The sequence below is a fragment of the Ochlerotatus camptorhynchus genome, unplaced genomic scaffold, assembly GCF_037179485.1.
Source record: "Ochlerotatus camptorhynchus isolate MF236.1 unplaced genomic scaffold, CSIRO-AGI_Acam_v1.1 ptg000230l, whole genome shotgun sequence".
NCBI classification, from domain to species: domain Eukaryota; kingdom Metazoa; phylum Arthropoda; class Insecta; order Diptera; family Culicidae; genus Ochlerotatus; species Ochlerotatus camptorhynchus.
Genome location: NW_027040720.1, coordinates 2,142,056 through 2,158,099, shown reverse-complemented (window position 1 = coordinate 2,158,099; position 16,044 = coordinate 2,142,056). Strand labels below are relative to the sequence as shown.

At 41.2% G+C, this 16,044-nt stretch overlaps 1 protein-coding gene across 1 annotated transcript in view; it reads left to right on the top strand.

The window, feature by feature from the left end:
- Window positions 1-16,044, top strand: part of LOC135704081 (serine/threonine-protein kinase 32A) — a 440,753-nt gene that overhangs the window by 349,812 nt on the left and 74,897 nt on the right. The window contains exon 6 of the mRNA XM_065225510.1: window positions 14,778-14,815. Within this exon, the coding sequence (XP_065081582.1) occupies window positions 14,778-14,815 (38 nt within the window). The remainder of the gene's footprint in view (window positions 1-14,777; window positions 14,816-16,044) is intronic.

Here is a 16,044-nt window from a genome sequence, read left to right as displayed (position 1 = left end):
GGGTGTGCCTGGTTTTCACCACGTTCTCGCCTAGTTGCTTTGTCTTTCGCCTCGATAACCAGAGCGTCGCCCTTACTTCTCTCCCTAAGATGCCTGGGGTTTTGCTTCTTCTTGACTTCCTTCTTGCTCTCTTCCGTCTTCTTCTTCTTCTCTTCCTCTTCATTCTTCTTTTCCTTCTCCTCTTTCTTCTTCTGTTCCTTCTTCCTTTGTTCCTCTTCCTTCAGTTTTTCCTCTTCTCCTTCTGGTTTTCGACTTTACGCCAATCACTGTCTTCTCCATCTTCTGGCTCATTGTCCCCGTTTTCGTCGTCCTTGTGTTTTTTGGGGTCCTCTTCGTCTCCTGGCGTTTCCCTATCTCTTTACTCCGGACGTGGGTTCGTTGGTCCCTTCGGCGTCTCCTGCGCTTCAGCCAGCATTGCATTCTCCTTGGCCTCAAGCAGAGCCTTTTCGGCCGCTTCGGCTCTTCTTCTCCATTCTTGCAGTTCCCGATCTGCCACAGCTATGCCGGATTTGATGACCGTCGCAAGTAGCTTGACCTCCTTGTGTATGTTGTTCTTATCCTTCACGAACACATAGAGATCATCGATCTTCCTCCTGACCTCCGTCATTTTGGTTCTCCCAAGCTGCAATTCTTGCTGCTGGATTTCGGTGTGAATATTTGGCATGGCACCGCACCTAGCTGCTCTCCTTGGGATCCATGCTGTTCCACTTGGGGTATGCTACTACTGGAACTCGCTGTGGTCACCTGGTTCGACGCTAGTGATCTCTGTAACTTTCCGCTTCTTGCGAACACGTTCGCTCCTCCGTTTTCACTATCTGGCGTCTTGCCGTCGTCCTTCATATTTTTTAGTTTTTTTTCATTTTCGTCTTTTTTGTTTTTTTCTCCGATTTTCTCCATTCTGATGGGTCCCCCCTCCGGGCCGCTATCTCCACTCGTTCTATGTAGTCTCCTATCGTGATCCCATAGCTATCTATGCAAGCAGGGAGGCCATGCTAGGGTTGACACGGTCCTTCGGGGGGGCCGTGTTCAGAGCCAGATCGGCGTAAGTCAGGTGTTGCGCCGTGCAAGCTATAGGCCCTTTCGATAATAAAAGCCGACGCCTCGGCTGACGCGACGCAGCCAAGAATGCTACACTTTTACTGTCATGCAAGATCAAAACAAAAGCAAAAAGTTAAAAGTGTGCAATCGATTGATAAGTTCTAATTAAATTTAACTATATTTCGTTTATTTTTTTTTTTTTTTTACTCTTTATTTGTTCCAAATTCAAAATAAATAACATTTCATTTTAACCTAGGTGCTCCAGTTACTGCAGTAACGTACCAGCCTTAATTGTTATGATATATATCTAAGTGTTTTTACATTGTTCATGTCTTGGCAATTCAGTATTTTAAACAGGTTTTTTAACCTGCATGTCAGTATAACAATTGATATCTTAAAACTAAAAACTAAAACTAAATCTTATCTAAGTATAAAGGGAATTAATCGTTGCAATTGAGGATTGCAACGATTTTTGCCTGAAATTATTAATTATTTTGTTGGACATTTGTGCTAAAGTCTCAACATTCGAAATTCTATGTACTTCGGTTGTACTGTACCAGGGAGGCAACTTCAAAATCATTTTCAGAATTTTGTTCTGAATCCTTTGAAGTGCTTTTTTCCTGGTAGTGCAGCAACTAGACCATATTGGCACAGCGTAAAGCATGGCCGGTCTAAAAACTTGTTTAAATATTAGAAGTTTATTCGTCAGGCAAAGTTTGGATTTCCTGTTTATAAGAGGATACAAACATTTTATATATTTGTTACATTTGGCTTGAATGCCCTCAATGTGATCTTTAAAAGTTAATTTTTGGTCAAGTATTAATCCAAGATATTTCACTTGGTTTGACCAGGAAATTAAAACTCCGTTCATAGTGACTATGTGACTACTACTAGGTTTCAAAAACGAAGCTCTAGGCTTGTGTGGAAATATTATAAGTTGAGTTTTGGAATCGTTGGGAGAAATCTTCCATTTTTGTAAATAAGAAGAGAAAATATCTAAACTTTTCTGCAGTCTGCTGCAAATAACACGAAGACTTCTTCCTTTAGCGGAAATGCCTGTGTCATCAGCGAACAAAGATTTGTGGCAACCCTGAGGCAAATCAGGGAGGTCCGAAGTGAAAATGTTATACAATATAGGCCCAAGAATGCTACCCTGAGGAACTCCTGCCCTAATAGGTAGTCGATTAGATTTGGAATTTTGATAATTTACTTGAAGAGTTCTGTCAGTTAAATAATTTTGAACTAATTTCATAATATAAAGTGGAAAATTAAACTTTTTCAATTTAGCAATCAAACCTTCATGCCAAACACTGTCGAATGCTTTTTCTATGTCTAGAAGAGCAACTCCAGTTGAGTGGCCTTCAGATTTGTTTGAACGAATTAAATTGGTAACTCTTAAGAGTTGATGAGTAGTTGAATGCCCATGGCGAAATCCAAACTGCTCATCTGCAAAAATTGAGTTCGTATTGATGTGAAGCATCATTCTATTCAAAATTATCTTTTCAAAAAGTTTACTTATTGAAGAAAGCAAACTTATTGGGCGGTAGCTAGAAGCTTCAGCTGGATTTTTATCCGGCTTCAAAATTGGAACAACTTTTGCATTTTTCCATTTATCAGGAAAGTATGCCAAATGGAAACATCTGTTAAATAATTTTACCAAGAAAGACAAGGTACTCTCTGGGAGTTTTTTGATGAGGATATAGAAAATTCCATCATCACCTGGAGCTTTCATATTTTGAAAATTTTTAGTTATAGACCTTACTTCGTCCAAATCAGTCGGCCAGGAATCATCAAAAATATTTTCCCGAGAGAAAATATTCAGAAAATCCCGAGCAACCTGATTCTCAATAGGACTAGTAAGACCCAAACTGAAATTATGGGAACTCTCGAATTGCTTAGCAAGTTTCTGAGCTTTTTCCAAATTTGTGATCAAAATTTTACCACCTTCTTTAAGCGCTGGAATTGGCTTTTGAGGTTTTTTCAAAAATTTTGTGAGTTTCCAAAAGGGTTTGGAACTCGGGTCTAATTTAGAAATATTATTTTCAAAAGTTTTGTTCCTCAGGGCAGAGAATCGCTTTTTAATTTGTTTTTGCAAATCCCGCCAGATAACTTTCATGGCAGGATCGCGTGTTCTTTGATATTGTCTCCTACGGACATTTTTAAGACGGATCAAGAGCTGAAGATCATCGTCTATTATAATTGAATCGAATTTAACCTCGCATTTTGGTACTGAGGCAGCTCTTGCTTCAACTATAGAAGTAGTCAGAGATTCAAGAGCATAATTAATTTCATCTTTGGTTTGCAAAGGAATGTTTGGATCGAAGTTATATTCCAAAAATGTTCGATACTGCTCCCAATCAGCTCTATGGTAATTGAAAGTAGAGCTGTTGGGATTACAAATTATTTCTTGGGATATTTCAAAAGTTACTGGAAGGTGATCAGAACCGAAGTCAGCATGAGTAACCAATTGGCTACAAAGTTGACATGAATCAGTTAAGACCAAATCAATAGTGGAGGGATTTCTTGCCGAAGAAAAGCATGTTGGGCTGTTTGGATATTGAATAGTGTAATAACCTGCAGAACAATCATCAAACAGAATATTACCATTGGAATTGCTTTGCGCATTATTCCATGAGCGGTGTTTTGCATTAAAATCACCAATAATGAAGAATTTAGACCTATGACGGGTAAGTTTCTGAAGGTCACCCTTGAGAAAATTCTTTTGCTGGCCTACGCATTGGAATGGCAAATAGGCAGCTATAAACGTAAGTTGTCCAAATTTTGTTTCAACAGAAACTTCCAAAGTTTCAAAAACTTTGGTTTCAAATGAAGAAAGAATTTTATGTTTGATTCGTCTATGAATAATGATGGCAACGCCACCACAGGGTCCATCAAGACGATCATTTCTATAAATCAAGTAATTTGCGTCCTTCTTAACCTTATGGTCAGGTTTAAGGAACGTTTCAGTTATAACGGCAATATGCACGTTATGAACTCGCAAAAAGTTAAATAGCTCGTCTTCATTATCTTTAAGAGATCGAGCATTCCAATTTACAATATTTAATGCTTTAAAATCCATTACTGAATTTTAAAGTCATGACAATATTATTTGCAAATTTTACTCCAGTTTGAATAGCATCAAACATGGAGTTAGATTTAAGCATATCAGAAATCATGTCAATTAATGAATTCTGTAAAAATTCCATTTTGGGGGCAGTAATGCTTCCTAAGTCAAAATTGTCAAAATTTCCGTTAGAACGTTGGTTAGTATTTTGATTTCTACCCGCTGCAATAGCAGCATAGGTAGCTCCATTAACTCGCTGAACATTGCTAGCAGCGAGGGGAGTAGGTACAGATGAAACATTTGAAGCAGGGGTGATATTTGTACCTACGGGTACGAATGTAGAATTTGTTCCTCGCTGACCGTTGTTAACAGCAGAGGAATTTGTACCTGGTCGGAAACGTGGAGCGTTTCCTACCTGACGGTTAGAACGAGATTGTAGTATCGCTTTGCGAGTCTTACATTCCCAAAAATTGGATTTGTGGTTTTCACCACAATTTGAACATTTAAACTTCTTAGGATCTTCCTTCACAGGACAGTCGTCCTTTGCGTGAGAGGAATCACCACAATTCATGCATTTAGCTGGCATGTAGCAATTTTTAGTTCCGTGACCCCATCCCTGGCACTTACGGCACTGGGTGAGGTTTTGGAAATTTCCTCCAGTCTTCCTGAAGTGTTCCCACTTCACCCGGACATGGAGCATAAGGCTAGCTTTTTCTAAGGCCTTAAGGTTGTTTAGTTCACTAGATTTGAAGTGAACTAAATAAAAATCATTAGAAATCCCGTTGCGCGAATCGCCAGGACGGGATTTCATTTTCATTTTGATTACTTGGAGTGGCACAACTCCAAGTAATTTTGCCAGTTCATCTTTGATCTGATCCAGGGATTCACCACTGGGCAGTCCTTTCATGACAACCTTGAACACACGTTCAGTTTTGGTGTCGTAAGTAAAAAATTTGTGCTTCTTCTCAATAAGATATGTACTTGAGAAGACATTTAAATCCGTCCAAGGTTTCTGCCAATACACGGCATTCACCCCGACGTCCAATTTGTAGTGAAAACTTAACTTTCACGAAATTCAAAAGTTCCATGCGAAGAGCATGGAAATCGGTAGTGGTTATCACAATAGGGGGAATCTTTTCCTTCTTGGCATTAAGCCGGGAAAGTTTACTAGAATTTTTCTTGGATGATGGATCATTCTCATCATCCGTGAGCAAATCAAATTGATTACTCAAAATAATTTCTTCAGAAGGGGGGTCAAGAGTTTGCCCCTTTCTTTTGCGTTTAGGCGCCATGGCGGCAGTAAATTTTTTATCCAAATCGACTTCCAAGCAGATTACTATAAGAATCTGAAGGATCGAAGAGGAATTTTCCAAATCGATATCCAAGAAGGATTACCTCGGGTAGGGTCCAAACAAGGATCGAAGAGGAATAAGAGTTGAACAAGGTAGAAAATTTTTTACAGGTTGAGCACTGAAAAGTGCTGTTTAAATTTGTTGTAGCTTTAGGTAGTAGTAACACTTCCTTCAGCAAAAAGCAAATAGATCCGCACGGCAAGAGAGCACGATGCGGACTGTATTTTCGTTTATTAATACTTTCAAAACTAAGACCTTGATTCATCTCCTAGTTCTTATATTATTCATAGTTTAAATTGCTAAGAACAGGTAAATCTGTTATTCTAAACTGAAATTTGATTTTATAACCTAAAATTTGATACAATCTAGCTAGGAGTACAGTAGGAGAACCCTGTGACGAACAATACCTTGCGTAAAGAGAAAAACTAGTGAAAGTCATACTGAAGCTAAAAACACGATCCGTTAGTGCGGTCCCGGTAGCTGGTTGAAAACCAATTTGTAAGTTAATTTGATGTTTCTTTTTACGATTGTTGTTCGAACCTAATTAAAATAAATTACAGTCGAGTGGCTGATGTAGCCCAACTACGAAAAGTTTTCACAAACTCGAAAATTGCACCGTAACGTACGGCGTGAATTCTTTTCAAGCGTAATGGCATCGTCACAGGGTTGTAAAGGACGCGATCGATTCGATCATTACGACAATATGGTTGCTTGTGACCAACGCAACAATTGGTGGCACTTTGAGTGTGCCGGAGTGCAGGCTTCTATCAATGAAAGATCATGGGTCTGCAGAAGTTGCAACGAGTGCCGCACATCTGTCAGATCGTGCAGATCAGCTGACTCTAACGTTCGACTACGTCTCAGACAACTAGAGGAAGCAAAATCATTGGAAGATCGCATTCAGATGGCGCAAGCAGAGAGAGAGCGTGCATACCTGGCTCTGAAACACAAACTCGAAGCAGAAATTGAGTCGGAGAGGGTAGAAACATCCACCGTCGTGAGTTATGGGAGTTGTTCTAGTCGACAAACCTCACTGCAGGACTGGATTGATGAGCAGAATCAGTCATTGGAAGTAGCTGCTGGATGAGCAAATGTGGAACGTATTAGAACCTCCACACCCATGCCGTCACAATAAACTGACCGGCGAAATCGTCAAGTGGAAACAATTGAGCACTTTGACCAGATTCAAGAACAACAGGAACAAGAGAAAACCCGCCTGTCGCATTTGGCCTATCCACCGTCAATTCATTCTTTGCGAAGCCAGCAGCATTGTTTTCCACCAACTCCCATTCATGGTCAATCTAACTCGTTGTATTCCCGCATATGGAAACCAACCGGTCCAGAAAACCGTCCGGAGAATGAGGAAATATCAAATCCTGCGCCGCCGAGGAACCTACGATCAGTGCGTGAAGCGCAGCGACAAGCCTTTAACGAACATCGCGTAGGTTTATGCTACCAGTTCAGCCACTGCGCACCGTGCAACATGAAGCTGCACAAGACCGCCGGAATGTTCACCTACCTGTTCCGTTACCTCGACATACAATCGAGGGTGAAATTGATCATCGTCGAAACGTTGCTCAACCAGTCGTTACTCGGTCGACTGTTCCCCCGATTATCCCACCCCGACACGCTGATGAATGGGAAATAGACAATCGAACCTGGGACTATTCTCGGCCGCTGATTCCACCAGCAAGCCATGGAGCAGGTTATCAACACCAAGATGATTCTCAACCAGTTCTGCATCGACAAATTTACGACCAACAACAACATGTTCTTGGCAGCAACCAGTTGCTCAACAGTTCTACCCAATGCAACAACAGTCTACGTACGAGCCAGTAGGAGTAATCAGTGCACAACAACTCGCCGCACGACAGGTGGTGCCTAGAGAACTGCCCAAATTTTCCGGCGATCCACTCGAATGGCCGATGTTTGTGCAATAGAGTGATGCAAAATTTAAAATTTTCGCTCCACATTACTTAAACGATTCCAAATCGGATCCTGACTAACCTCTCAAAATTTGAACCTATTTGGTGAGAAACTGAGATGGCATAAACCATTTGAAGTTTGTATGGGAATTACTATGGTAAAACCAAGATTTTTGTTCATGTCTATCTAATAATTCACCATATTGGTCTGCTTCAAAAGCTTTCAACTGTACTTGTAGGAAATTTTTCCAGCTATAACTTTGCTCAAGACCAATTTTTGATTAAATGCAAGGATCGAAAGTTATCAATGGTTCAATGCGCTGATGTCTTATGATCATGCTCAACCAACTGCTCAGCAGGCAACATTGGTGTTTCTGGGGCGTTGAATACACGGTAAGAAAAAAGTACCCAACGGCCAGTTAACTTTTACCTACTTTTGACTAGTTTGTCTCATTTTCTCCTTCTAATGTTGTCAAAAAAGAAGGAGCAAAACCACCCAACAGGGGTAGTAAAGTGTGGGAACCCAACGTTGGGTATAATCATATTTACCTACTGTTGGGTACAACTAACTTACTTTTGGTTAAAAAGCTAGTGGAAAATTCCATACGAACTGCACACAAGTAAATCAAAATTACTTTGACCCGCTTTACCTACTTTTGGGTTCCTGCACTATAGTGCCGAGATGAGTGAAAAGAACTTAATTTTGGGTACTTTTTTCTAACCGTGTAGGACACAAAAATCATGGCTACTATGTTACAGTGCAAAATACAGTGTTGCCTACAGAGCAGCTGCTGGATCATGTCATAAGTTTACCAATCTCTTAAATAATTAATAACTTTTTCCTGTTGCGTGTTACATAGAAACGATCTTTAGCAAAGTTGTAGCTGAGAAAATTTTCTATGAGAATGGCTATCGAACTGTTTCGCAGCTCAATATGGAAAAAAAAAGACTAGAAGGCAATGAACAAAAAGTTGACATTTCCCATAGTAATTTACATGTAAACTTCAAATGGCTTGTGCGTAGTCTGTTTCGAACCAAATGAGTTGTAACTTTGAGGGGCTAATCAGGACCCGATTTGAAACCATTTAAGCACTGTGGAGCGAAAAAGTCAAATTTTGCATCAGTCTATTGTGCAAGCCTTTGAGACGACGACGCAACTGTGTGGGATCCAGCCGGATGAGAACCTGGCTAGGCTGCAAAAATGTCTGGTCGGAAATGCTAGAGAAAAGGTTCAAAGCATCCTCACTTTGCCAGCAGCAGTTCCAAATATTATCGAAACATTACGTGACGAGTGTGGACGCCCCGAACAGTTAGTGCATTGCCTTTTGGTAAAAGTAAGGAATGCCCCCCACCCAAACATAAACAAACTGGATACCTTAGTCACATTTGTGCGTGAGGACTGTAACCTTGTTACGTATGTCGAAGCCGCGCAGATGGAAAGTCATCTATCTAACCCGATGTTGCTATCAGAGCTGGTAGCCAAACTTCCACCGAACCTCCGACTCGAGTGGGGACTCCACACGTTTCATTAAAAGCATTCAGCAAGTACGTGTCTTCGATTAGAACCGCTGCATGTAATGTTTCGCTATCGTTCGAGTTGGTCCAGTTGGAAGATAAGAAGGGGAAGAAGAAAGACATATCGAGTTATGTCAACGCTCATACCACTGAGGAAGAATCCATCAACAGACGAGCCAAAGCCAAAATACGAACCGAAGCCCTGCCCAGCGTGTAATCGGACGGATAAGTTGTGCAAGCGATGCTTAGTAGGCCATGGTAAGTGGCCGTGCAGAACAAAGGAATCATGTGAAGTAAATGGATGTGAGGAAATGCATAGTAAATTGTTGCATTCTGATATCACAGTACGAAAGGAGAACGAACCAGTATCGTCCGGGTTAGTATCAACTCACCGTAACACTCATGGATCCACTTTGTTCAGAATTCTTCCGGTAACATTGTATGGCGCTGGGAAAACTGTTACGACCTTCGCCTTTTTGGATTAAGGATCGAACCTTACGGTGCTGGAAAAAGGTTTGGCTGACGAATTAAATCTGGAAGGTGAGAAGAGTCCCTTGTGCCTACAATGGACAGGAAATGTAACCAGAAAGGAAACTGACTCACTTCGGGTAAAGTTAAACATCTCCAACGTTTGTAATGGATCCCAGTATGAGATGTCCGATGTGCGGGCTGTCGGGAATCTCGATCTCCCTCGGCAGAGTTTGGACTACGAGCAGTTGTGTCACCAATTTCCACACTTTGCCAATTTTGCCAATCGAAAGTTACACCAACGCAGTACCTCGTATACTAATTGGCCAGGACAATGCCAAATTGAAATTAACCTTGGCACGACGTGAGAGACGAACAGGAGAGCCAGTCGCTACCTAAACTCGACTTGGCTGGACCATATTCGGTGGAATGCGTGACCTGAACGGACCGACCTGTCTAATGGTCCACACGTGCAGCTGTTCACAGGACGATTTTTTGGATGAATTGGTGAAAGATTACTTCGCTGTGGAAAATCTTGGAGTAGAGGGCTTGCCTGCTTTTTAGTCAGCAGATGATTGTCGCGCTAGGAAAATTCTACAAGACACAACTAAACCATCCGGAAGATTTGAGACTGGCTTACTCTGGAAAAGCGTCGACATTGAATTTCCATATAATTATAAAATGGCGGAAAAGCGGCTCATATGTCTCGAGAAGAAATTGTTGAAGGAACCCGAACTGAAGGAGAAAGTTGACAACTTGATTCTGGAATACCTGGAGCTTGGGTATGCCCACAAAGTGACCGAGGAGGAATTACGAAACTCTGGTCCTAAGCGTATCTGGTATTTGCCATTGGGAGTGGTGCGGAATCGTCGCAAGCCCGGCAAAGTACGCGTAGTGTGGGACGCTGCGGCCACTGTGAATGGAATATCACTAAACTCACTTCTTTTGGCTGGTCCCGACCTACTAAAACCACTTCTAGCAGTTCTATGGCAATTCCACCAGCGACAGTACGCTGTGTCTGGTGATATTCGCCAGATGTTTCACCAGTTTCTGATCATGCTGGCCGATCGTCAAGTGCAACGATTCTTATATCGTTTTGATCCTCACTCAGCACCCACTGCGTACATACTAGACGTGGCCACTTTCGGGGCTACGTGTTCGCCGTGTTCGGCGCAATATATTAAAAATGTAAATGCCTCCGAGTTCAAAGACACTCATCCAGAAGCGGCTGAGGCTATCGTCAACAATGTGTATGTAGATGATTACCTGGATAGCAAAAATACCATCGACGAAGCAGTAAAATTGGCGTTGGACGTTCGCAAGATCAACCTGAAAGATGGATTGAACTTGGCAGTCAAATTCTGAAGAAATTTTGCGAAGAGTTGGAGAAGAATGCCACGACGGAGTGAAGAACTTTACTGCAGAGAAGTCAACACCTACGGAACGAGTTCTAGGCATGACGTGGATGACTCAAGAAGATGTGTTCGTATTTTCGGCACAATTTCGTGAGGACCTACTCCCTCTTATGACGGGTAATGTTGTTCCAACCAAACGCCAAGTTTTGCGCGTGGTGATGAGCTATTTCGATCCGCTCGGCATAATTTCAAACTACACAGTTCACGGTCGGGCACTGCTACTGGATATTTGGCGATCTGGTGTCAAGTGGGATGATCCAATCATCGACAAGGATTTTGCAAATTGGCGACGGCGAACGCGACAGTACCACGCTGCTACTTTCCCAACTATGATCCGGGGAGCTACGATTCCCTTCAGCTCCACGTTTTTGTGGACGCTGGAAACATAGCGTACGGAGGTGTGGCCTATTTTCGCATTGTAGATCAAGGAATACCGAGATGCGCACTGGTTGCTGCCAAGCGAAAGTTGTACCATTAAAACCACTATCTACGCCACGCAGTGAGTTGAATGCCGCTGTGATAGGGGTAAGGCTCATGAAGGTGGTTGAAAAGAATCACACACTCCCTATTAACAAGCGCTTCTTGTGGACGGATTCAACAACTGTTCTTTCGTGGCTACATGCAGATCCACGCAAGTATCGACAATATGAGGCACTAAGGGTTGTAGAAATACTATCCGAGAGCGAGCTAAACGAGTGGCACTGGGTAAGGTCATCAATGAACGTAGCTGACAAGGCGACCAAGTGGGGCCACGGACGTGATTTCGCACCGAAAAGCGAGTGGTACATGGGACCAGATTTTCTATATCTGCCGGAAAACGAGTGGGACCACGAAGAACCGGAGATAATTGAGCCGCCAGAGGAACTTAAGTTGGTCAATGTACATCAGGCAATATCAAGCGACCTAATAGTGGATCTCACGAAGTTCTCGAATCTAGATCCGTTGCTGAAGATGTTGGCCTACCTTCATCACTTTGGAAGATGCTGTCGTCTCAAGGAGAGGAGTTCTTCTGAAACTGGTGAGGTAATCCTGACGCAAGAAGATTATGATGCTGCGGAAAAGAGTATGTGGAAGATGGTCTAGACACAAGAATTTCCTAAGGAACTAGCTACATTGAGAAGGAATGCTACTTTACCTCCGGACGAACGTATTCGGTTGAAAAAATCAAGCTGCTTGGCTAAGTTATCGCCATTCATTGAAGCCGATGGAATCCTTCGCATGCAAAGCCGTATCGACCCCGAGGCAGCGTATTATGCTTTCAACTTTCGGAATCCCATTGTGCTTCCGAAACAAGGCCACGTCACAGAGCTGCTAGTTATGCGGTATCACCAAAGATACGCACATGCCAATGTGGAAACCATTGTAAATGAGTTGCGACAGCGATACTATATTTCGAAACTTCGTTCCGTCGTGAAACAGGTGATCAAGCGATGTATGTGGTGTCGTGTTTACTATTTATGCAGCTCCACGCGCACCAAAGATGGCAGCTCTTCCGCAACCCAGAGTACAACCATACGTGCGACCTTTCACATTCGTAAGACTTGATTATTTTGGGCCGATCATTATAAAAAGGGGCCGGACAAACGTGAAACGCTGGGTGGCACTGTTTACGTGCCTAACAGTAAGAGCAGATTACTTAGAGGTCGTGCATTCATTGTCGACCGGGTCTTGTAAGATGGCCATACGTCACTTCATTGCACGAAGGGGGTCGCCTCAAGAGATCTTCAGCGACAATGGTACAAATTTCCGAGGTGCTGCGCGAGAGCTGGCACAGGAAATCAGAAGCATCAACCGTAAAGTAGCAAACACTTTTACTAACGCTGACACAAAGTGGAATTTTAATCCACCATCAGCTCCCCACATGGGAGGAGTATGGGAACGAAAGGTTCGTTCTGTAAAGAACGCTTTCAAGGTATTGTTCCATCGCGACAAACTTGATGATGAAGAGTTGGCGACGTGCCTGATGGAAGCTGAGATGATCGTTAATTCCCATCCATTAACATTCGTTCCCCATCGATGAGCCGAACCAAGAGGTCTTGACGCCCAACAACTTTTTGTTGATGGATTCCAGTGGGGTCAACAACTCTGCCAGAATTCCGATCGACGGTGAAGTATCATTGAGGACTAATTGGAAACTGATGCAGCACCTGTTGGACCAGTTTTGGAAGCGTTGGATCCAAGCATACCTGCCGACTATCGCCCGAAGGACTAAATGGTTCACTGACGTACGTCCTCTTCAGGAAGGCGACCTGGTCATCATAGTTGATGAAACTGTCCGCAACGGCTGGCTACGGGGACGTGTGACTAAAGCATATTCAGGCGCAGAAGTAAGTAAGTAAGTAAGTAAGTAAGTAAGTAAGTAAGTAAGTAAGTAAGTAAGTAAGTAAGTAAGTAAGTAAGTAAGTAAGTAAGTAAGTAAGTAAGTAAGTAAGTAAGTAAGTAAGTAAGTAAGTAAGTAAGTAAGTAAGTAAGTAAGTAAGTAAGTAAGTAAGTAAGTAAGTAAGTAAGTAAGTAAGTAAGTAAGTAAGTAAGTAAGTAAGTAAGTAAGTAAGTAAGTAAGTAAGTAAGTAAGTAAGTAAGTAAGTAAGTAAGTAAGTAAGTAAGTAAGTAAGTAAGTAAGTAAGTAAGTAAGTAAGTAAGTAAGTAAGTAAGTAAGTAAGTAAGTAAGTAAGTAAGTAAGTTTAGAGAATGAGGAGGGTTTAGAAAATTAAGAGGATTGAAAGCATTAAGAAGATTTAGAGAACTTATAGAACATTAAAGAGTTAAGTGAATGTGGTAATTCGGAGAATGGGGCAAGTTTAGCGTTTTGGGGGAATTTAGTACATTTTGAGAATTTAGAGAACTAGTAAATTTGATTTTTTTTTAGAATTTGGTAAGAATTAAGAAGACTAAGAGAACGTTGAGATTTTAAAGAATTTATAAAATCTAGAAAGTTTAGTGGGTAGAGAATTTAGAGAATTTGTGAGAATTCAGTAATTACAGGGAATTTTTACATCATCGATAAAAGGGAACAAAAGGGAATTGAACGAGTTGAAAAAAAAGGATTCGGCATTCAGAAAAATTGTGAAATTTAAAGAATCGGGGAGCTACGAAATTATAGAGGATTGAATAAAACATACATAATTCAAAGAATTAAGTAAACTTTGAAAATTTGGAGAGTGTGGAGAATTAATACCATCTCAAGAATTTAGCGGGTGTACAGAAAACTGAGAATGTAGAAAATTTTTAGAGTTTTGAGAAGGAATTAATTTAATTTTAATAATTAATTGAATTCTAAAATGTAGAGAATTGTAATAACATAGATAACTCAAACACTTAGATAATTTAAAAAGTTCAGAGACTTATACAGATGATTTGTAAATTTATAGAATTTTGAGCACTTGGAGAATTTTAATTTCAAATTTTGAACTGGTTTCAATGGTTCTTCTACCGCTATCGTTGTTTGCCTTTTCGCATTCTATGTAGGTTAATCTAAATGACACTTTCAATTCGCTCTCATCTTAAATTTTCACTTACACTTTCTCGACCAGAAAATCAAACGCCAAGATGAATAATTCAGAAGCCTCACTGCCTCACGGCAATGCTGAACTTCTGGATGCTATCCTGTGGGGTTTCCTCTGCAATCTAACGAGTTCCAATCCCATTAAATATTTAACTCAATGTATGCTCCTCTGAGTAAATTTGGCACCGAAAACCCGGTCCCGAGCTGTTAAAGAGTCAATTTAGAAAGTTGCAAGTCAAAGCTCGAGGTGGCACGGCGGAAAGCTCCCATCGCAACAATAATAATGAATAATGCATGGCAAATTCCTCATTTTATTACCTCATTTATTTTCCGACGTCTGCCTGAATGGTTTTTTTTCATAATCATAACGTATTCATGTAAATTTTCTCTCTCCCTCTGTCTTTTCCACTTTTTCCGCTTCACCTCCGGCTGGAATGGTCTCCTGTGTGTGTGTGGCTGTGTGGCTGTGTGGCTGTGGCTACTACCGGTACCAAATAGGGACATCAAGCCCGACAACATACTGCTGGACGAGGAAGGTAAGTTTTTTTCTTTGAGGTTAGGTACTCATATAAGCTCAAATGAAATGCGAGAATTTTTTGTTCTTTCCCTCTATGGTTCGGGTTGAAAGGGTCTGCAGGCAATGTAGTTTTACTTTTTATGCATATGGGGAGAGAGATGATATGAAAAAGGGGTTTATTTATTGGTTCCAGAAATTGGTAAATGGAAATTGCAGAATAATATGCACATTGTTGTTGACCTATGAATACTGCGAATGAATCATGCGTTCTTTTCATTTGATTCAAGTTGTTTATAGAGTAAATTTGGTTGATTCTGCCAAATTATTAAATGCTTGACTCAGCTCCAAACGGGAAATTTAAATCCTCTTCATGAAATTTTCAAAATCCGCTACGAGAGTATTCAAAATGTTCAATTATGAAATTTGTTCAAGCGTGGCAGGCAGACCATCGGCACTCAATTCAAGCTGAACAATGGATTAGGTCCTAAGTAACATGGATCTTCGACTTGGATACAATATCGGTTTTTGCCGAGTACGCCATATTAGATGCTAGAAAATAGCTTTTGTTATCGAACTGTGTGTTGAAAATAGTTGGAAATGTATATGCATGGCCTTGGGGATCTGCCAATGTTGCTTAGGACCTAATGCATTATTCGGTTTGAATTGTAGAGCTAGACCACCGAAGCAACTTTTCACATCGAGCTAACTAATTCCCATTGTCTATCGTCGCTAGTTGGCTGGCAAGCAGAAGGGGCATCACCAGTGGGGGATGTACATAATCACGTGCGGTGGCATCAATAATGGATCTTTCTTGAACCCTCTATTGGGTATGGCAGATGCTTCATTATATTTGCCACTCGGTTGAATGCTCTTACAAGCTCTTAAATGCTTAGAGCACGGGAATTACACTGATAATGATGGGATGGATGGCATGGCACTATAGTACGCTTGTCAAAATTGTACTGCGGTTTTCTTAGCAAGGAAGAAGGCTTTGGAATTTTTAAAAAAGGATCCGAAGCAGATTGGATTTCATTCGGACGAACGGGTCATGAGTAGAGGGATTAGTAGACACATGGATATGGGGTGTAATGTCAGCGTAGTCACTCACTTCGGGATAGCAAATAACTCATTCATTAAGAAATAATACACAATAGTAAAGAAAGCCTAATACCACATCTGCTGTAAAATTGTAATCCGTATTTTCTTTTTTTTTTTTTTGTAAATCAATTTATTTATACAGGCTCAATC